Source organism: Micromys minutus (genome assembly GCF_963924665.1).
Source record: "Micromys minutus genome assembly, chromosome: 15".
Classification (NCBI taxonomy): Eukaryota; Metazoa; Chordata; class Mammalia; order Rodentia; family Muridae; genus Micromys; species Micromys minutus.
Genome location: NC_137984.1, coordinates 30,899,934 through 30,923,695, shown reverse-complemented (window position 1 = coordinate 30,923,695; position 23,762 = coordinate 30,899,934). Strand labels below are relative to the sequence as shown.

General features: G+C 42.1%; 1 protein-coding gene across 1 annotated transcript in view; it reads left to right on the top strand.

Annotated features, from left to right (window-relative positions):
• Positions 1-9,686: 9,686 nt before the first annotated feature.
• The window catches only part of LOC308430434 (EGF-like and EMI domain-containing protein 1), a gene marked incomplete at both ends in the record, with an annotated part of 682,839 nt that continues 668,763 nt past the window's right edge, over positions 9,687-23,762 (top strand). The window contains 1 exon segment of the mRNA XM_080929594.1: positions 9,687-9,775. Coding sequence (XP_080785720.1) covers positions 9,687-9,775 — 89 coding nt within the window.

Genomic DNA, 23,762 nt, shown 5'->3' with positions numbered 1-23,762 from the left:
ATGAGGGGGGAAGGGGATAACATTTGAAATGTAAATACAGAGAGTATCCAATGAAAAATGCTAAAAAAATTCTTACTACAAAAAAACCAAACTAAACCAAAACCAAAGTAAAAAAAAAAAAAAACATATGCTAGCAAAATCTATTCTCAACAATAAAAGAACTTCTGGGGGAAAGCAATGTCCATGGCCTCAAGATGTACCATAGAGTAACAGTCATAAAAACTGTATGTTACTGGTACAGAGACAGGCAGGTAAATTAATGGAATAGAACTGAAGACCCAGAAATGAACCCACAACCTATGGTCACTTAATCTTTTACAAAGAAGCTAAAACCATTCAGTAGAAAAAAGAATTTTCAACCGGTGGTGATGGCTCAACTGATGGTCTGCATGTAGAAGAACACAAATGGATCCATTTTTATCTCTTTGTACAAAGCTCAAGTCCAATTGGTCAAGGACCTCCATATAACACCAAATATACTGAATCGAATAGAATAAAAACGTGGGGAAAAGCCTTGAATACTTGGGCACAGGGGAAAACTTCCTGAAGAGAAGACCAATACCTTATGCTTTAAGATCAACAAGGGATCTCTAAAAACTGAAAAGCTTCTGTAAAGCAAAGGACACTGTCTATAGGACAAAATGGCAACCCACAGATTGGGGAAAGATATTTACCAACCCTACATCCAATAGAGGGCTAATATTCAATATATACAAAGAACTCAAGAAGTTAGACTCCAGAGAACCGAATAACCCAATTAAAAAGTGGAGTACAGAGCTAAATAGAGAATTCTCAACCAAGGAATATCCAATGGCTGAGAAGCACTTAAAGAAATGTTCAGCATCTTTAGTCATCAAGGAAATGCAAATCAAAATGACCCTGAGATTCAACCTCATACCAATCAGAATGGCTAAGATCAAAAACACAGGTGAAAGCAGATGTTGTGGAGGATGTGGAAAAATCCCATTTCAGGTGGGATTGCAAGCTGGTAAAACCACTCTGGTGATTTCTGAGAAAATTTTAAATAGTTCTACATGACTACCCTGCTTTACCTATATTGGGCATATACTCAAAAGATGCTCTAACATATAACAAAGACACATGCTCTACTGTATTTTTAGGAGCCTTATTTATAATGGCCAGGAAATGGAAATAGCTCAAATGTTCCCATATACACAATGGAGTACTATGCAGCTATTAAAAACAAAGACCTCATAAAATTCTTAGACAAATGGATGAAATTAGAGAATATCATCCTGAGTGAATAACCCAGATACAAAAGAACACACATGGTATGCATTCACTAATAAGTGGCTATGAGCTCAAAAGCTCACAATGCCCATGATACAACCCACAGATCATATGCAGCATAGAAGGAAGAAAGAACAAGGCGTGAGTGCTTCATTCCTGCACTGAGGGGGAAACAGGACAATCATGGGAGGTGGAGGGAGAGATGGACCTGGGAGTGAGAGAGGAGGGGAAGGAAATAAGGGGCAGCAGTATTAGAAACTGGAGGAGATGTGAGCGAGGTACAGAGGATCAGGAAATATAACAAATATACTTAACACAGTAGATGAGGAACTGGGGATAGCTACTGCAGGGTCCCAGACACAGGGGAAATGGCAGGCTCCAAGGATTCAACAAGGATGACTAGCCGAAATGTGCAAGAAAGTGGGAGATAAACCATAGCCCCTGGTCGAGGATGGGGACACCCACCCATCTCAAAGTTTTTAATGCAGAAATGTTCCTGTCCTAAGGAAGAACAGAAACAAGAAATGGAACAGGGACTGAAGGAAGGGCCAACTACGAACTGCCCCACCTGGGGATTCATCGCGTCTGAAGACACAAAGCCCAACACTATTGCCATGGTCAAGAGGCTCTCGCTGACAGAAACCTAGTCTGGTGGTTCCTTGGGAGGTCCAGCCAGCAATGGACCAATGCAGATGCGGACGTTTGGAACCATACTTAGCTCAGGGAACCTGGTCGGGGGAGCTGGCAGAAGGTCTGGAGGAGCAGAGGGGAATTACAACTCCATTGGCAGAACAACATAGGCTGGCCTGACCAATCAGTTCTCTCATAGTCTAGACTACCAACTAAGGAGTGTCCATGAAGGGATCCATGCCTCCAGATACATATGTAGCAGAGGCGGACGTTGCCTGACAGCAATGGAAGGGGTCCGGGGAAGTGTGATGCCCTGGTGTAGGGCCATGCTGGAGCTATGGAGCAGGAGAGTGTAAATGAGTGGGGAAGTACTTTCATACGGGCAAAGGGGAGTGTGGTGGGCAGACAGGGGATGGGGGTTGGTGGAAGGGAGAAGTGGGATATCATTTGAGATGTAAACAAATAGAATGATAATAATAATAATAATAATAATAATAATAATAATAATAATAATTTAAAACACTAAAGACACCCAGCCTCAAGTGCTAAAAGTGATAAGCAAATTCAGGAGAAAAACCAGCGGACAGAAATAAATTGTTTCTCTACTCTAACAACAAGCTATACAAGGAAATTAAGGAAACAGACCCATGATTATAAGCCACACAAAGCAAGACACGTGTAACTGCACTTGACTAAGGAGGTATCCTGTCTTTCCAGTGACGACCGTGAAATGCTGATGCACTACATTAAAGACGGTACAGACAAACAGGAAAGATGCCACATGAACATCAGCCGAAAACCTGATTCCAGGACTGGCAAGAGGGTTGAGCACGAAAAAACTCTTGCCATGAGGGGACTTGCGACCCGAGTTTGTTCCCCATACCTCACAGTGGATGGAACAAATTGACTAGTGGAAGTTCCTTGTGACCTTCACACATATGACATGGCAAAAGTAGAACACACACATACAGACACACACACACACACACAAACACACAGAGGATTATAACAACAAATAATATTAAGTCTAAATAATAAATAATAAATTTAAAAGTCCATAATTTCTCTGAAATTTCTGATAAAACTTTTTAATAATAAAATTCATACAAAAACTACAAAAGAGCCCAGGCGGCTAAATCAATCTTAAAGGAAAAGGCTGAAACCAGAGATGGAATAAATTCCAATGTTAGTGAATGAAATACTTTAAAATAAAGCTGTTGTAAACTAACCAGAATGATGCTGGCATAAAGTCAGACATTCATACCAAAGAAAGAAAGTAAAGAAATTAGAAATAACCCACACGCTTAGAAATGTTAATTTTAACTAAAATACCAAGAATGCATAATGGGGGACATTTTTTCAGTAAATTATATTGATACAATTGGATAAGCAAATGTCAAAGAGTGAAATTCAAATCCTGCCTCACATCATATATGAAAGCCAAGTCAGTGGTCTTAGGAGGGGCTCAGTTGGTAAAGTCCTTGTTTTGGAAACATGAAGAACAAACTATATCTTAGCTTGTGTATAAAAAAGGCAGCAAACCTACAACCCCAGATTCAGTGGGAGACCCTATAGCAATCAGTAAGTTAACTATTTTTTAACAAGCTAAAGATCAATTGAGAAAGACATCTGTCATGAATCTCTGGAATTCACATGCATTTGCACACACACACATCAGTATGCATTATAGAGGCACACCTACTACACTACTCACACATACCTATATACCACACACACATTACTCACACATGAAAACACACACCACACCACACACACACATATCACACCCTACATATATACATATACCTTACACACATATAACACATATATACACATACCCAAGACACACACACACACAAACACACACACACCATCACCTCCGACGCACACACAGAAAGAGAGGTGGAGGACACATGATCAAAAACAGACTATGAACTTATACTTAAGTTTTGGCACAGCAAAATGGCTGGACAAGAACAGAGGGAAAAGCTTCAAAGTACTGGTGTGAGCATTTGATTATATATCTAGGAGTGTAGGCAACTGAAACAAAACCAGGCCAGTGGACTGACTGGAAGCCTCCCCATAGCAAAGGAGACAGCATCAAGAGACAGACTGTGTCACTGGACACAGCATTTGAAAACCATGGTTCTGATGAATATTTATTATCTAAAGTATATGAAAAGCTCAATTCAGGAGCAGGAGAACATGTAACCCAGTTCCAAATGGGCAAGCACTAAACAGTGTTCAAAGGAGATATAAGGGTAATTAGCAGGTATCTGAAAAGTTGATGGACATCACTCATGAGGAAGATGTAAATTGAAACCACAGAGAGCTCTCACCTCACACCTCTTAGCATGGCTTAGTCAGAAAGGAAGATCTTGAGCTAAGCAAGCCAGTTACAGACAGATACTGTGTGTCTTTACTCCTATGGAGTAGCAAAAGCTGCCGACTCAGGAGCAGAGAGTTCAGGGAAGGGAAAGAGGGAGCAGACAGGTTGTGATGGGGAGTTTCAATTTTGCAGGATGAATACCTTCTGAGATCTACTGCACATAAAGCAATGTGCTTAACACTGGAATTGTACATTTCAAAAACTGCTACAGTGCGAATGAAAGGTTTTTAGGTCTTGTATCTACTTCTTGTTCCTCTTCCTGGGCTCTTTTGCTTGTTTGTTTTGTCCCACTACAATATATTGTATTATATTAATTATATTATATTGTAATTTATTATCTTTTAGATGACTGTTGTTCTCTGATGAGAGACAGAAAAGGATGGATCTAGATGGCAGCAAAGGTGAGTGCTGGAAAGGGTAGAGGAAGGAGAAACTGTAATCAGAATGTATAGAAAAAGAAGCTATTTCAACACGAGAAAATGGTGAAACTGTTATTTAATGTTAGCGATCGGTATTAGCTGTGTGAGGTGTTATTTCTAAAAGCCAGAGGTGCAGGTCAATTATGTGTCTGCCCAAGTCTCTAATTATGTTCTAGTAAATATATGGGAGTTAAAACCTAACTTACAATTTTAAAGTTATTGTGGCTAACAAGCATTATGGGCCAAGAAAGGGATAAACAAATCATTTAAAAATCTTAATACAGGTTGAATTGATCATCTTTCTTTAAGGAGAGAGAGTTAGCTATGCCTTTGTAGGGACAAGATTCCATGGCAGGTGAAATCAAAGCCAGAATGACTGGATGCATCTTGCAAAGACCAAATTGGCTCCTGGGTGAATCTCGTTCTATTTTGTCTGACATCAAGATTTTAGTGTACACGGCTCATTAGCGCATTGTAGGCCCGTCTATAATGGCAATTTATTACACTTGCAGGTGTCAGAAGCCCCCTTGAAGAATTGCCTTCTGACCTCCTCTTTCAACCCACAACACCTGCTGAATGGGATGGTCTGTGTTTTTTCCCCTCTGTCCTCAGACAGACACTGGGAGTTTTTGTGTGCAGAAGAGCAATGCTGAAAAGCCTTGGCAGGGAGGCTTTCGCAGCAGCCCGCGTGTCAAACTGCATGGATCAACAATTTCTCAATTAGAAGAAGATAGACGAGAAGATAAAGTATTCGGTGACTGCAAAGCTTCAGCACCAGCTGAGATATATCCGAGGAACATCTGCTTGGAATCTATTTCTTCTTAGGTAAGCACTCCCTTTTTTTTTTGTAACCAGCATACATAAAGCATAAAATTGGCATCACCACCTCTTCCCAACAAGAAAGGGGCATGAATTATCACTCCTTTGATGAAGGTATGCAAAAATTGAGGTGTCATGAGTCATGATCACTGAAGCCCCTTCAAGGCTTTGGGCTCTTCTCTGGGGGTAGCACTTGTCGACTCTATGGGGCCTGGATTTTAAGACTCTATCTAGTTTGTCAGGATAAAAGTAATAGCTGAGAAAAAAAATGGAGAACTCAATTCATGATGATTCTAAATTTGTTTTACATGAAATTTGTGTCTGAGCAAGAGGGTATTATTAATACTAAATTTCTTTTAGTTTTTTGAAACTGGAACTTTTCATAGCTAATTTATTCTCTTGCTTTGCTAATTTAATAATGCCTGCCACTTTAGGCAATGAAGGCAAATCGTTTTATGTGATCACAGTACCCTAAAACCAGGGAGCTGTATTGCTACTTTAATATGAAAGATTGTAACGGGACAGTTTCCTATTGCTCACCAATCAAGCCAATAACCATTTTCTGTATGTGTGCATACATATGTGTTGAAATACATGCCTTATCATTAGTAGGGGCTGAATGCACACAGACATGCATACATGCATATTTGGAGGGAGAAGTTAACCTCAGTTGTTAACCTCAGGACCCCTCTACTATGTTTTTAAAGACAAGGTTCTCTTATTGGAACTGTGCTAGGCTGGCTGGCTTGGTGAGCTGCTTATCTCAGCTTTCCCAGAGCTGAGCATGAATCACCAGGTTTTGCTTTGTTACTTGAGTTCTGAGGCTCAGTCCCCTGTCCTCCTGCTGGTGCTCCAAGGAGCTCCACAATTACATTATTTCTGCAGCCCCGGACCGCTTGCTTTTAAGATGTATGAGTGTGCTACAAAAAGGGGGGTCTGAATTCAAATCGGGTTCATTCAGTTCATGGAAAAATATGAATACTTAGGCCATTTTATGTAATGATGTAGCTTATGTAATATTGTAATGTCATGTTTACATTAATATCTATCAAGGAATACCTTGAAATCAACCTCATTTTATGGGATATACACTAATCATATTTAGTCTGTCACATTTAAAGTTCTTTCAGTGTTTAATAAATATGCTTTCAAACTAATGTAACTGAAAGAAAATGTTGACATGCAGGATTTCCAATGGACTGATGTATTTCCTACAAACCTAAGCTATCCTTGACCACAATCATGTAAATCATATAATTTACACATCTTTCTTTGCCCGTTATCATCGGGTCTTCAAGTATTTATGAGTTTCAACTATGACTTACTTCAAAATTTGCTTTGTAATAAGTATGGATTATTATTTATGAAAGGCTTTCTTAAATACAGAAAAAAGTTTTAGATTTTATTTTACTTTTTATTTTTTGCATTCTAAATGGGAGTAGGATTAGTTGCAGATCCCCACAGAGTTAAATCTAGTCCAGAAGCAAAGAAAGGCTTAACACTTCATAGGGGACATCAGCAGACAGCTAGTCTCAGCTGATATCTTTAGGTATATTATACATTTTCATTAAAACAATTAAGATCAAAACTGTGTTAACACAACCTGGTGTTTTAAGAAGTGGATTTAGAAGAAGCAGAGCTTATATTTTTACTTATGTGTACACTGTACCCAGTCAGGACACAAGGTTCAGTAGACACTGTTGCCAGGGATTAGGGAGTAACTTCCTGGTGTTCTCATCTGCATAGAACCCTGCTTGTCCTGGCCATTTGACTATTCATTAGCTTTGACCCAGAAGAGGACGAATTAAAGAAGGAAAATTAAACAATTAACTTGTTCCTTTATTCTTCCTTCCTTCCTTTCTTCCCTCCCTTGCTCCTTCCTTCTTTCCTTCCTTCCTTCCTTCCTTCCTTCCTTCCTTCCTTCCTTCCTTTCTTTCTTTCTTTCTTTCTTTCTTCCTTCTTTCCAAATAAAAATGACCAAGAGATCCAGATACCTTGGAAGAATGAAGAGTGAAATTTCAGATATCAGTGTGATGTGACAGTCTATGGCAAGAACTAATCAGAAGGGGACATGGATGTCTGGAGCATACACTAGGACTCTCCCTGACATTGTCCCTCAGGACCCCAGGGTCTGTTAAATGCAGAACTGCATCTAGGAAAGAAAATAAGAATGTATCCTTCTTTTATACTTGTGGTGGGGAAAATAAAATATTTTTTTGTTCAATCAACTCTAAAATTATCTATGTGGGATATGTGTCAAAAGATAACTAGTTGCACATTTATAATTTTAAATTGTGTTCACATGTTGAACTCGAACAAAAAAGACACATGTGCATATATCCACGTTTAACAAATAAAAGAAGAGTACAGAGCAAAAGCTAAGTCTTGGGTAAATAGGTAAAATTCTACAGGAATTCCAACTCAAAATCTTGACAAGTGCAGTCCATAATTCTAAAGCAAAGGGCCATGATATCCTCCCTCCCCCTCCCTCCCTCCCTCCCTCCCCCTCTCTCTCTTTCTTCCTCCCTACCTCTCCCTCTCATTCTTCCTCTGTCTCTGCCCATCTTTATTTTCTTTTCAAATAAACTTCTTCAGCATCCTTTCAGTCCCTCTAGAAACACCCAATTGCTTTTCAGGTGTCAGAAAAGCTGAAAGAAAAGAAAGGAACAATGATTTGAAACTAAGGGGCAGGTGACAACCATGGGGACAAGAGGGAACTTAAAACATCTTTCAAGAAAGATTCTTTTAGGGCTCTTAGGAGTGGGTCAATCAGGCAGTACCACTTTAAGTACTTGACAAGGAACAAGTCACTGGAAAGCCACTTTTTCTAAAGTTTAGCAATAAAACCAAAAGTTTGTCCCCCTAAAGATTGCTGCACATATTGTTGGACTAAACGGCAAATGATGGCTTCTGAGCCTAGGCTGTCCTTGTTGGAGGGCATGATGCGCCATAGATTTTTATTTTCACGAAACACACTCCCAGAGGCTTATGGCCTTCCAGACAGCAGCTGGCGCCAGGCAAAGGCATAGATAGCCTCCGGCCTCAGAAGCTACTGGCTACCGCTCTGCTCTGCTCTTGGCCGTGCATCTTTGGCAGGACTGGCCTGCACCACAGCCTAAGCTTCTCGATTCGAGTGTCCACTGTTCCCTTCTAGAAGGGCCTTGGGGGGGCTAGCAACTGGAGGTTGCTCTGCGGATTTTAGGCATCTGGACCTGGTTTGAAGGAAAGGAGGGACTAGCTTTGAAGAAAAGCCGGAGCCTCTTAAAACTCTTAGTGCCTAAAATGAATGAGATGGTGGCCAAATACAGCGGAGGGAGATTATTTCGTTTGGAATATCCAGGACTTCTAGATGCGCCAGCGATGTGTGCAGCAACTGTCGAATTGGCAGCAAACTGGACTCGGTCAATCGCAGTTCCTTTCTCACTTCAAGCTTACCTCCCTCAGAGCGCGGCTGCGACTGTCTCCCCAGCCTCCAGGTGGGAGGGAGCTGAGCGAGAGGGAATCAAAAAAGTCAGCTTGCTTTTGCTCTCTGCTGGTGGCAGATGCACAGCTGGTTGGTCTTAAGCAGGTTGGTGTTGGAGGAGGAAAGCATCTTTGCTTGGCTTGGGGCGGAGGATGCTCAAAGGGTTGAGAGTAGAGTTTTGTGGATTATTGGTGGAAGAGCATGATGCGGCAGGCTAGATGCTTCCCCAGCCACCGCCCGGAGCCCCTTAGAGAAGAGTAAGTGAAGAGGGCGTGGGGGTGGGGGCCGCCTGGAAGCCCTAGGAGCGCGTGGTGGCCAAGCGGGCTGTCTCTTTAAGCGCTCCGGAGGGGCTGGGGCCAGAGGGCGGCGAGCGCGTTGCCATGGCACCAGGGCTGCGGGGGCTGCAGGACCGCTGGTCTCACTGGTCTCCAGTCGCCGCCGGCAGTGCAGGGCTGTGCAGCTCTTGGGCTATAGTGCCCGGGGTTGGTTTGGTCGGCCACTGCTAGCTCGAACGCTGTTGCGGGTGTCTCCTGCTGGGGTCGAGCTGCTGCTGTGCCCTCTGCAGCAAGACGCACGTCGCGGTCCTCGAGAGCGAGCCCGGCACTAGCAACTTTTGCTTGGCGAGCCTAACTTCTGCGGGGTTCGGACTTGACGATCCCGAGCCGCGCATCGCGCGCACTTGGGGCGGTGGCCCCGTCCGCTCACCCTCACCGAGATGACCTCTGCACTGTGCCTCTGGTGCTTCTGCATCTGGGCCGCTGCCAAGTGGACGCCAGGAAGCGCCCTACAGCTCCAGCCCGGCATGTAAGTGGTGTCCACCAGCTCTGAACGCGCGGGGACAACAGCTTCTGTCCGTGCGCCCCCGCCCTACCGGAGCAAAACCAGGACAGAGGCAGAGGTCTCTCCGGGAAGCGGTGGAGGGATGGGGGTGCTACCAGGCACTAGGGATGAGAACTTGGGGATGTCACTGAGCGGTTTGGGGCGGGAACATAACCTCACATACTAGACCCGGGGAGCGCCACCGCCCAGCAGAACTACTGGCAATGAAGGTCCAGGGCTTTCATCCTGATTTTTCGTCACCTGACAGGCATCACCCCCTTTCCTTCTCCCTGCCCCCCGGAATTTGAGGGTTTGTAAGCGCCGGTATGTGTTTCACTTAATTTCATGTTTGGGGCTTAACTGGCCACATTCTACAAAGCGTTTGCCTGAAATCTTGTCGAATGGGAAAAATCTTGACCTGTGTGTGTGTGTGTGTGTGTGTGTGTGTGTGTGTGTGTGTGTGTGTGTGTGTCTAGAATCCAGTGTGCTCCTGAACGTTTTATTCTCCTTTTTGTGAGGTATGATGAATGGATTACTTCACAGGTCTGATGAGAGAGGCAAGGAGCCAGCAAAAGCAAGTGTCAGCAGCTGAGGTTAGTTGGGGAGTTAGGAAGAAGGGGCACAGGGAGGGTTCCTTCCTCATTAGAAATGGGTATGGCTGGGAAATGTCTGGTTTCCAAGCGCAGAGAGAAGTTCCGGAAAAGTCTAATAGCCCACTCTCCTTCACCGGCTGGAGAAGTTTTTGCCAGATCTTTCTTTACACGAGGATCCTCAGATTTGAACAGTCTGGTGGAAATGTGAGCTCAAATTCTGCTTTTCCTGTTATGCGCTTGGGCGGTTATAAGCAGAAAGCAAAGCCTTTTGAACATCTTATCATTTTATCTCCTTCGTGTTTCTGAAATACGAGTATTATATAATGGAAAAGTGGCTTAGAGAAATAACCCAAAGCTTTACTTTTTCCTGCAAGAAAAATACTGTTTGGGGTTCCCTTTACATTTCAATATTTCATCCTTTGTGAAATTCAGTTTGTTTCCTGATCAGTCATCACAGGCCCTTAACTGTGAACAGAGCCACCGAGTTATTTTATCTCACAAGTTCTTGACTACATAGTTGCTAAATGTGGATTTCATTGAAAGTGGAGGAGTTCCTGTTGAGTTTGGTGTCCCCGGAATTGATAAGATTTGCGTTTGTTTACTTTGAAGAGGAGAATTCAGACCCTTCAGTTTATCTCAAAAGCCTTACTTGGGGTAATCTGTGCCTGTGGAAAGCCTTTATCTTATAAATTGCTTTAGAGCAAACTTACATTAGTAGTGTGCGTGCTGAAGTGAACCCTTAGCTGCCTTGCTTGCTAGATAGTCGCAGTCACCCACACACACTAAACCATTCTAGTGGGGAGACACACTCCACTCCACTCTTAGGAGACAGTGTTTCTCTTCTTTCAGTGATATATTCTTTGTGTGTGTGTGTGTGTGTGTGTGTGTGTGTGTGTGTGTGTAATTAGCTGTAGCTCATTCATATATCATGTAAATGAAGTCAGATTACTAAGTCCATTAGAAATTCTTCAAAGATTTAATTGAAACGTGTTTACAAAGGAATTACTGAAGTCACTGGTGATTTTTAATACTTTCTGGTAGGGGAAGTCCGGTCATATTTGTATGCAGTCCTCTCTGGTGCTGGAGTTTGCCTGCAAGCAACCACTGTCGGTTCTTTTGCCAGGTTTCTTTGTAATTCTTGGCATGTGGGGTACAGCTGTGCAAAGCTCTCAGCTACAGCAGCATGTCTGCCTATTGGTTAAGTGTGAGAGAATTCTTCCTGAGGTTGTTATTGACCTCTGATGTCTATGACCAGTAAAAGCAGGTTTCTGATGAGGTAATGACCAATAGTGAAAGTGGGCCATCCTACTGACCCACACCCACAGATCAGCAATGCAGGGAAGGGTTATATGAAGCTTGTCTTAGAGGACCAAGGGTAAACAGAAGCAGCTAACCAGTAGTCAGACTTATCCACACGTCACATTTATGATTGTATTTCTTAGAAGGCAAACTCATTGAGAAACTTATTAGCGAGACAAATTATGTGTGCCACGGATTTTCCAGTTCTTGGGATGACTGCTCCTTCTGAGGATTTTGTTTGATCACATGCTGGAACCTTTGGATGACAAATGTAAAGCTGGTTCAAAAAAAAAAAAAAAAAATCAGCCTGATGCTGAAGTGCTCATGTGCGAGTAGCTGTCACAAACCACAGTCCCTTGGATTCTGAGACAACAGATGGTTTCTAGCTACTTTGCAGTTACCAGTCCTATGAGGCATGCAGCGCTCTCATGCCCAGTGATGAGGAAGTGGCAAGGCTGGATTAAAATTTGCATGGTCAGATCTGAACTCCGATAGTTTGACTGCAGACCTGGGCTTCTTCCTTTATTTCTTCTTTTCTTCCTCCTCTTCTTCCTTCTCTTCCTTCTCCTCCTGGCCCTCCTCTTCTCTCTCCCTTTCCTTCTCCTTTTTTTTTCTTTCTCTTCTTTTTCTGCCTCTTTCCCATTCTCCTCCTTTTTCTCCTCTTCTCCCTCCACTTCCCCTCCCCCTCCTTCTTGCTTTTGAAAAGGGGTCTCATGCAGCCCTTGTCAACCACATCTCACCCCAATCTGTAGCTGGATGTATCCTTGAACTACTGATCCTCCTGCCTCCACTTTGCAAATACTAAGTTTATAAGCAGGACTGAACTGTCATTTAACTAGAGTTGCCATTTAACTGTTCCAGGACATCCAGGCAATAGGCTGAATTAATGACATGTGTTATAATTTCACTACATCTTCCCAGTGGGATTGAAGCTAATATTTTTAACCTAGGGGATATTAAGGCACTTCAGGTGGTAAGCATTCTAGGTTCTGTAGATAGTCAGTGCTCTATTTGAGTGATAATTGCCTCACAATGCATGGGATATTCCTTACCAGGAAGTTCTGATTTTTTTCTCTACCTACTGAAAACTATTCATGAGAAATTCCCAGCTGCTACTTGGGAATGGCCTTATGGCTTGTTTGTTTATTTGATTGACTATGTCATGCTATAGCCTTGAATCATCAGAAATTCTCTCATCTCAGCCTCTTGAGTGTTAGAATTACACGTGTGAGCCTCCTGGTGATGACATTTTGATAAGGGGATGTTGTTGAGTTTACTTATATTAATATATATAATTAATATATCTGTATAACCCACCCCCAGGATTAAATAGATGTAAATAAACTTTACCCAAATCTTTGCGGAATCAAAGGAAAATGGCAAACTATTGTACAATGTATTCAAATTTAGCCTTCTAGGTGTGAACGCTTGCATAATAATGTAATAAAAATAGTAAACACAGAGGAACTGTAAAGATTCCACCTGGCAGGACAGAAGACAGAGCTAGTTGCCTGAGTTTTTGGAACCTGGGATATTTATGTTTGTCTAACACCTGAATGGGGAGACTTTACAAAAGCAAGGTCAGTGTGTGACTCAGAAGTCTCTTGCACTGTACAGAGCATCTCACACCCAGCGTCTAATATGGACATTTCACACAAGCAGTTTTGACACAGAATTCAAAATATTGCATGCAGACTTTGCATCCACCTATGTTAGAGGCTCTGGTGTGCAGTGAGAAAAGCCTACATGTAGAGTAAAGAAAGAAGAGCTTACTTAGCTTCTAGTGCTGGAGTTTTCAGTCCATGGTTGGCTTGCCTTGCCATTTCTGGGCTGTGATGAGGCAGAAGAGCATTCCAAGCAGTGTGGTAGAGCAGAGTTACACACCTTAGAATAAACAAGAAGTAGAGAAGGTACAAAGCTAGGGTTGCAGTGAGCTAGATCCTTCCAGGATGTGTTCTTCCTCCAACTAGATCTACTTCCCATTGAATCCATTAAATTGAGATCTTAATCAGGGATTTATCTACTGACTAGGTCATCTCTCACCACTGAGCTTTGCAGTTAAGACAAGCCTTCTGAGAGGACCCGTCATGTACAAACCACATTACTATTCTCCCTACCACAGGCATGCCGAAATGTCGTCTCCACTTCTGCATCTGATGGGGAAACCTGGGGATAATATGGGAGGTGTGGGGGTGTCGAGGAGTTTAGAACCTGGCTGGTTTAATGGCTGAGTGGCAAGGTCATCTTTGATCCCATTCTTGTCTCTAGAGTCTGTTTCTCTTTGCCGTACTCCCTGATGATCCCTTTTCCATCTTCATCTCCAGTCAATCTATATTTGCTCTGATCTTTCTACTAGAGCTAAATTTGTTTACTTACATTTAGCAATAGTTATTCTTTTTTTGCCATCTAACCAACTGGACCTGAACATGTACCTTGCAGTGTGAGCAAGCCATGCTTTATGGAGAGTATCAGTGTTGCAAACATGGTTCCTGATCGCTGCTTCCAAACCTCACAAGTTCAACTCTTTCTTCTGTCTCTCTTGGGAAAAGGTTCTCCCTCCTGTTCAAGGCACTCTCTCCTGGATGCTTCAGACATCCGGCCATGTTTTCTCTGAGTCCATCTTTTCATTATTTGTGGTCCTTCCATTTGTAGTATTTTCTTTCTGTTGACAAATATCTTTCTAGTTTCTGTTTGGAGTCTGTCTTGTCTGTTTATCCTGTTTCTTTGCCTCACCCTTAATGCCTTAATACCAGCGTGTTATTGATTCTTTCTCTACCCTATTTCCCTGCCCCTCCCCTTTCCTTCTCTCTCTTCCTTTCTTTTTCTTTCTTTCTTTGTGTGTATATTCATGCGCTCATGCGTGTGAAGCCTAGGAGAGAACTCTACAAATCTTCTGTCACTTGACACCTTTATTATTAAAAATCAGAGTCATTTTATTATCATAAATGCAGAAATAACAAACACTACATGGCTAGATTAACACTGTCACTGTCATTCAGACAAACACTCGCCCTGTCTCAGTCTCTGCACGTCTCAGTGTCTGTCCATACAGGTAGAGCGGCCATTCTGAAGCTGTGGGCCTTCACTTAGGGTTTTACACTTTCACTATGAGTTGCATGTGCTTTTAGTTTATTCATTTAGCCACCACCGGCAAAGAAAAATATCTATAACACAGTTAAAACTTGAAACAGTCACTCTGTTTCATCTTTCATGACCTATGTCCTTTGCCTGCATTCTGTCCTTCCTTATCGCCTACAAGTAGTCCTTGTGTAAGGCAGCGACATTTGTTTACATATACATGTGTATATACAGGCATAGGCTAAGGTTTACATTTGCAAGAGGACTTTCATTACATTTCGTTCTGAGATTGGGTGACATCACTTTATGGCACATACTCTAAATCCATCAATTTATTTTGAAAATTTAGCAATGTCATTTTTTCTTTACAGTTGAATAATATTCCATATTGATCGTGTTCCAGCTTTTTGTTACCTAACTCTCTGTTAATGGCACGGGGTGGGGGCTATGACTCTCTGTTGCGGTGAATGTAGAAACAATAAACATGGATGAGCAAGTGTTTTTATGGTAAAGTACAGAGTTCTCTGGGGACATTCCTAGGGGTGGAACAGCTGGGCCATGGAGTAGTTCTGTTTTTGACTTTTTGAGGAAACCCATACAAATTTCTGCATGAAATGTTGTGGTGGATAGTTTTTTTTTTTTTTTTTTTTTTGTCAGCTTGACACAAGCTGAAGTCACTTGAAAAGAGGGAACCTCAATTAAGAAAATGCCTCCATAAGCCCAGGCTTCAGGCAAACCTTTGGGCATTTCCTTAATTGATGGGGGAGGGCCCAGTCCATTGTGGGTGGAGCCAACCCTGGTCTGATAATCCTGGGTTCTATAAGAAAAGCTGAGGAAGCCATGAGGAGGGAGACAGTAAGCATTATCTCTCTCCCCTGCTGCCCCTCAGTGGCCTCTGCATCAGTTCCTGCTTCAGGTTCCTACCCTGTTTGAGTTCCATCCTGACTTCCTTTGAGGATGCACTATGTTGTAGAGCCTTAAGCCAAATAATCCCTTTCCTCCCCAAGTTATTTTGGCCATGGTGTTTCATCACCCCACGACAGATGTACTAATTTTTAACTTCTCCTAGCAGGAAATACAGGTTCCTCTGATATCTCAAAGTAGGTTAAGCTTGTGTTTTTTCATGACTAGGAATGTTGAGTAGTTTAAAAAATAGTTGTTGGTCACTTATGGTTTCTCCATTCTACTCTACCCCCACCCCCCACTAAACTGTGTATGAAATTCACGAAGCACTTGTTGATTGGCGATTTTATTTCCTGTGTATTTAATGTCTGCAGTTATTTGTAGTATCAGTGCTCTCTGAATTATACCTGCTGATGACTTTCTCCCATGATTCTCCCAGCCTGTGCTCTTATGATGCTCTCCTTTCTTCACTGCACAGAAAGATTTTAATTACATGTGGCCCCATCTGTTGATACTCGGGACTAATTTCTGTTATACTGAAGTTCTGTTCAGAAAGTTCTTGCCTACTGGAGAACCTTCAAGAATATTTCCTATGTTTTTATCTAGAAGTTTCAGCATTTCAGGTTTTAAATTAAGATATTTTATTCATTCTGCCCGATGTTTTTTCCATAGAAGGTGAAAACTATTAACTCATTCTTATTCTTCTGAAGATGGAAATCCAGTTTTGTGCACATCATTTCTAAAATAGGCTTTGTAATATATATATATTATATATATATATATTTGCAAATATATATATTATGTAAATATATATATTTGGTAGTTTTGTTCATTTCCAGGTCCTCTATTTAGTCCATTGGTCTAACAATGTGTTTGGTTAGTTTTGTTCTTTTGTTGTTGTTGCTGTTGTTGCTGTTGGAGACAAGGTCTCTGACCAACACTGGACCTCACAGCGTAGGCTATGGCTGACTGGTCAGTAAGGCCCAGGGAGCCCCCTGTTTCTCTCTCCATCTGGGGATTTCAGTACTTGCTGTTTTCCTCCTGCTTTTACATAATGCTGGGACACTGAGCTCAGGTCTTCAGACTTGCAGAAAAACCCTTTGCCACTGAGCTACGTTTCCCGTTTCCCGAACTTGCTTTCTTATAATTTATCAGTCAACTCACCGCAGACTGGTCTCTTAGGTATTTGCACTTTCTCAGAGCCCGACCTCTTTGCACCAAAGACATCCCCGGCTTGTGTAGCATGCGACCTTGCTTTCTGTTTCTACCTTTCTATAGCTCGACTTTTCCACTTTTCTTCTCTGTATTTCCAGTGCTGTCTGCAGATCCTCTCCTCCCCTGACCATGCCGTTCCTCTGAACTTTCTTCCTACCAGCTCCCAGCATGCACTTTGTTCTAATGGGGCCTCTATCTCTGCAGGTTCTGCATGGCTATAGATAGGCACTTGGAACTAAACACTTATCTCCATGGTGTTCAGCTCAGACGTCCACAGGCTTCTAGTCTACTACTTGTTTCTGCCTCCTATTATTTGGGGGGAGAGTGCCTTGCCTATCTTATCCCTTTATTATACCTAAAACATTTTTATTACTTTTTTTTCAAATTTATAAATAATTGGACCAAGCCTTTTTACTGGCAACTTATGAGTAAGTTTTATATTTCTGTCAGTTGCCAAGTCCCATAAACACCAGCACTCTCGTGCATCGACATATCCTTTGTGAATCTCCAGTCCTGTTTTTGCAGGCAGCTCAGCTTGCTGTCTGCCCTCACATGGTATTATGGTCAGCTCATGGTCTCTTTTTTATATGTTTTTATTTTATAATATATTTATACTATATATATATATATAATTTAAATATTATATTCACTTTAGCTGATATGTACTGTGTGTACTGGGGGGCCACTGGGGGATATCTGACACCTGTATACATTTTAGGATGTTGAAGTTCAAATAAACCTGTCTATGTTTTTAGGCACTTACTGTACTGTGGATGTGTTCTCTCTATATGTGTAGATGTGTTAGTGCATATTTCTGCCAGAGGACAACCTAGAAAGAACATCTTTTCTCAGGTATTGCCAAGCGCATTAATTATTTTTAAAGACAGTGTTTCTTAATAGCCTAGAATCAGCCAAGTAGATTCAGCTGGTTAATGAATGAGCCCCCAGAATCCATCTGTCCCCATTTTCCCAGCACAGATATTGTAAGCACATGCCATGATGTCTGGTTCTCTTCACCCCTTTTTCATAGGTTCTGACAGGCCAGCATTTTATTTACTGAGTTACATTCCTAGGCCCCTCATTTTTTCTCATTAAAATATTTAAAATATTTTTATTTAGCCTGAAATATGTACGGTACACATATACCACATTATTATAATTTACACTGGCCATGACCTACACAACTTGGACCCCAGAATCCTGGCTAGGGATGGCAAGGGAATTTACAAAGGACAGACACATAAGCACAGATGTCCTGAAGTTGGCTCGGTGGGGTTTTCTAACCATGACCATTGCAACCTGCAAGCCAAACCTGTTTACTAGGTTCAGCACGGTGGGAGGGGCTATCTAGTCTGGGTAGGAAGTCTAGGTAGGCAGTGATCTTAGGCAGTGCACAGTGTGGGCGAGGAAGCTGCAGGAGTTAGTGTTTGCACAAACGAGTCATACTGGGGCTTCTCCAGGGGAGCTTTCATCCCTCCCAAGCCTGAACCATATGGGATTGGCTTTGTCAATTTACCACGGGCCAATTGGTCTTGGAGTCTGTGCTCAGATATAAACACACATGCACACAGGACTTTACTCAGTCAGGGTCTTCGCTGCCCCTGTGTCCACTTCCTCCGTGAAGCAATAGAACGGGGAGTTTTGCTCCTTCTATTTGTACTTGGAACTTGGTGATCAACTGACCACCGCCTTCTTCCCTGCCCTTCCTCTAGTCTCTGCTCAACACCACAGCAAGGTAAATGTCTATGGAAATCATCATTTTAAATCTCCACATACAGTTGAGGATCGACTCTGTCTATCTTTCTCTGTCTGGATTATTTCATTTAGCATAAAGATCAGCAGTCCCAGCCATACTGTTGCACATAAAAGGTTTCATTCTCTTTTCAGTGGCTGAACTAGGAAACAAATGTGGGCATATAGTCCATATGTGCTTACAAGTACACGATCTGTCCTCCCATTTTCCGTCTTTATGTATGCATATACATGTGAAATAGATATAAAAACATATTAAAGATGAATTTTAAAATGAATTGATTTCTAAAGTGAGTCTCTAGTAACTGTTTCCTTTCATCAAAAACCCGATTATTATAAAGTTCTGAAATATTTATTATGTGCCAGGAACTAGTTATGTACTTTACATATTTTAACTCACTCAGTTTTCACAAAACCATTCAGAAGATGACACCAGTGTGTGAATTTTATGATAAAGAAGCTGATGTTCAGAGCAGTTTTTTGTTTTTTCCCAGAAGAAACTTTATATATATGTATAAAGCTCCAGAGAAAGTTTATGTAGTGTAGCCAATTCGGAAGGACTCAAAACCTGGTTGGCTCTAAACTCTGATCCCCCAATCATCTTTGCTGGACTCAAGGACTTTAATTCTGACATCATTCAATGTCATAAATATTTTCTAGACACCTGTCCTTTGAAATTTACCTCTAGCCCCATTCTCTTAGTGAAGAATTATAGAAGAGCTGGGATTCCTCTCCACTCCTAAGCCAGTAAGTTAGTTTGCCACAGTTTTTAGTTACTGAGGAAAGACACAGTCTTTGGTTAAGACAGATTTGCCATCATCCGTTCAGTGCAGACAACCTGAGCTTAGTGTCGGTGTCACCAGCCTCTTCCCTCAGTTCCAAAGGGCCCTTGAGGACCCATTCAGAAAAAAAATGAACTGCCTGCAGTGGAAGCTGAGGAAGGAGCCTCTGTTGCTGTGAGGTACCTGCTTGCTCATAACCCCATCACACACAAATAGTCTTTGTTCTCATGCTCAGGAGACACCCCCCCTTCCTGGAGACACCCCCCCTTCCTCTAGCAGGGGATGTTCTGTTCTCCTTCTGAGCCTGTTGATCATAGAAACACCCTTCTGGAAGGTGAACAAGCTATCAATGGTATTAATTAATTTTTGTTCTCATTGTTTTAGTTCTAGTGTGGGAGTTCAGGGCTTAGGTTTCATGTAGGAGAGCCAGGTGGTCTCTCACCGAGCTACCCCTCTATGCTGTCTAAGCTTTTTACAGAAAGTACTAGAGACCCAGAGATGCTGTCTCTCCACACTCCTAACATGTTTAGCAGCACACTGTCTGCTAACGTGTGAGCTTAGTTTTGTTGCATTTCATTGAATTCAGTGCTTTGGATTTGAGCGCATTCACATTGGACCAGAATAAGACAGGATTTAGTGAGCTTGTCCCAGAGGCCCTGTCCAAACCCCAGGGTGGGTCTTTTTCCTGGTTTGGTTTTGTTTTTACATTGATACTGAAATCAAATCACTCACTTGGTTCCTTCATATGTGGTTGGTTTTCTGTTCTTATTAGCTTGTTCAACGAACATTTGCTCAGAGTCGAGTAAGAGCTGGAGGAATAGAAGCCAACAAATCAGAGACTACCCACATATGGTTCCAGCCCAGCTGGGAGGAAAGAAGAGTTCAGGACTATCAAGGAGCTTTATCAGAGTTGATTAGCCTTCAGTGGGCTTCTTGGGTAGAGGTGTGCTGGGTGTAAAGGGGCGGGTGGCAGTGGTTGGGTCAAATGGATGAGAAGATGCAATGGAAGCAAGATCTTCCCTGAGGGAAATGATAAGAGGGCTCATTTTCAGAATAGCACTTCTGGAAGCAGTAAATTGAACAGAGCCAAACAAAGAAGAAGCCCAGGGCAGCTCAGATGGAACAGCTCAGGAATGCTTTGTACACTTCGATGGTATTACTGGGTACCAGTGTGCGTTCATTATAACTAAACATTTATTCAGATATGCTGTCAACCTCAGCTTCTTAGTGAGGAATGGATTAGAAATGAATCCAGAGGCAGAGTGTCCCATTGGGGGTTTCCATCAGTGGTCTGGGAGAAGTGGGTTATGCTAAACTCAGGAAATACATCTGAAAGGGGCAGACAGGAAGGACTAGGGCCAAGAGAACTTAATGGCAGTGTGAGTTGAGGGACAAGGACTTCAAGAAAAATGGGAACCTTGGAAACACAAGAGAGGAGCCTTGTGGGAGAGTAGAGGAGCTCAAGAATGAAGAGTGGGTCTGTGCATGCTCCGAGGTCCCAGCCATGGGCTCCTGAAGGCGAGGAAAGAAGTTAGGAATGTGCTCTGGGATGGAGCCATAGACTGATGTTAATGTGGAGAGAGTGGTGAGGGGAAAATATCAGCAAGAAAGGAAGCCTAGATATTCTGATATTCAGACAGATGGCACAAGACCTGCAGATATGCAGAAGAACAAACACCTATAGAGGAAATTAAACTGCCAAGGTGTTGAAGATGGCCTCAGAGAAGTTGTGTAAAGTAGGAACCTAGAGATGGACAGTGTCACCCATGAAAAGTGACAGAGTCAGAGTAACTACAGGTCTGGAGGATGTATATTAATCTGTAGAGAATGTTACTCCCACAGCCTTCATGGTAATTAGGAATGGAAAGCCCTGTAGAGGACACTCCTGAGCATCTCGCCTAACCAGACACTCACTCTGTATCTGCCATTGTTCTCTGCTCATTAGTGATTAGAATTTTCATTAAAGTGTCCTTTCAGAACTCACTAGTTCACCACCATCACATTGTTGTCCTAGGATCTGCAGAGGTTTTAAAGGTAGGTGAGATAGTTTCTAGGAGACGTATCAGTACGTGTTATTAGAGATACTTACACACAGTGAAAAAGTTAGGGGGCAGCATTGCTGATGTTATAAAGAAGCCAACATCAGAGGAAGTTCCAGAATTCATCATGTTGGCCTTAGAAGGTGAGATGGGATGGCATTAGATAATCGTTCACTGAAGTGGGTGTAAAGAACCTGTAAGGTGAGGTGTTGGCAGCTATGGAAGGGAAGCAATGTCTGGCGACCATGTACTGCATAGTGACTGGTCTCTCTAACTCTGTTCTTCGGCACATGCAATTCCATTTCTGCCAGCACATCCCAGGATCCCTAAATGTACTACGTAATTTGCTGTGCTTCAGTCTTTGTTCCAGATAAACTTCATGGCCTCCCCCATCTTTTCCAGGACAAGTGTTAATATCCAGCACAGAAGTTATCCCTTTCAGAAATATTTTAGGACTCTGAGGTAAGGAATGACGGTGCATCTGTCTATAGATATCTGGAGAAATCTAGCTTGCTAAGAAGAAAGGAAGGAAGGAAGGAAGGAAGGAAGGAAGGAAGGAAGGAAGGAAGGAACTCTGTTTGATAGCCATCAGTAATGATGAGGACATGCTCGTGATTTTAAAGTACATGTCTAGACAACTCTGTGAAGTCAATTCTCTTTATATAAATTATGTGGCATGTCAAGTTATGATCTGGAAAATGTTTTCTGTCACTCTGCAGTGGATAGTCTTCAGTGGTGTTTAATGTTCCTTCTCATTGATATGCTTAATTAGGAGTTGACAGTGATTCTGAGCTTTAGGGAATTTTGCTCTTGAGGAAAGAGGCAGTCCCAGAAGACGTTAGCTCCCATTGCTTGAATTATTAAGGAGACTGCCTTCACGATTTAGTAGAGTAGAGGCTGATCAGTAAAAGTCAACCCGTTTCAGCAGTTTCAAGTCCCAGATGCTCTGTCACACTGTGAAGGGCAGGTTATGAGGACCAGATGTAGAGCCAGGTGTGTGTAGCTAAGAGACATATACTGTGCACTGGAAATTTGCTAATGGGATAGATGTTACATGCTCTCGCACATATATGGTGAGACTAGGTGGGATAGACACCGGATGTGGTAGATAAGTAGACTGTGGTGATCATTTCACAGTAAATATTTATTTCCAATTATCACACTATACATCATAAATAGGTACAGTTTTATTTGTCACAATGGCTCAGTATGAACTGGAAGGAAGTAAATGATAATCAAATAATAGTCAAATTTTATTATGTATTTATGGAATTCAAACAAATTTTGATTATCCGAGCTTTCAAGGTCTAAAAGATAAGAAAACAATTCTCAGCATGAATAAACTGGGAATGTATCTTGACATCAAAAATTTATTTTCCAATGCATTTCATAGCTTACGCTGAGAAGCACGCCTTATCTTCTGAACTTTTGAACTCGCTGTGTATCAGGATGCGCAGAAACTGAATGCAGGCTTTCTTTAAATGTGCTGAAATACTAAATGTAAAAGAAAACAAGAAGCACTCAAGACTCAATGCACACTGGCCAATTACATGATAGCACAGCAGCTTTAGAGATATTATGCATTACTGGAGTGAATTTTGATATAGGATCCACAGTAGATCCAGCCGTAACACCATACAGATGTACTCTCTGCATTTCCTATAAAGCAAATTTTGCTCGAATTCAACTGACAGTTAAGAAGTGTGAGCCAGGAATAAACTCCGTCAGCATTCTCTGACTTTCATAAATCTATTTACAGGAGAGGCCCCATTAACATTTTAATTGTTTCACTGCTAAACTTGCTCTAGCTGTCACCTTTAAAGGGCTCAGGTTCATTAAAATTTAAGGGGCCAGAAAGTTTATGTTCTATTCTAATGACCCAGAGGTGGTTGCAAAGGTTCTGAATACTGTTTCTTTGCTTTATTGAACATCTGAGGGATTCTCTCTAGTAGCTAGACATGTTCTAAAGTGAGGTGACATATTGCTTCATTTCGGTCTCACCAGAGTGCTCTCTCTATGTCTCTCTTTTCTCTCATTTGAATACCAAGGTCTCTTAAGGTACATTTATTCTATGGCCCATTCTCCCTCCCCCTTCTCCCCTCCCCATCCTTCCTCCTCTTTTCTTCTGTTCTCCTTTCTCCTCTCCTGTCTTCCCCTCTCCTGGCCTCTTCTCTTCCTCCTCTCTTTTAGGCACACATGTTTACATATGCACATAGAGACCATAGTTCAGCCTTGAGAACTATTCTTCGGTTTCCGTCTCCCTTGGTTATTGAAACAGACGTTCTCATTGATCTAGGCCTCATTGACTAGG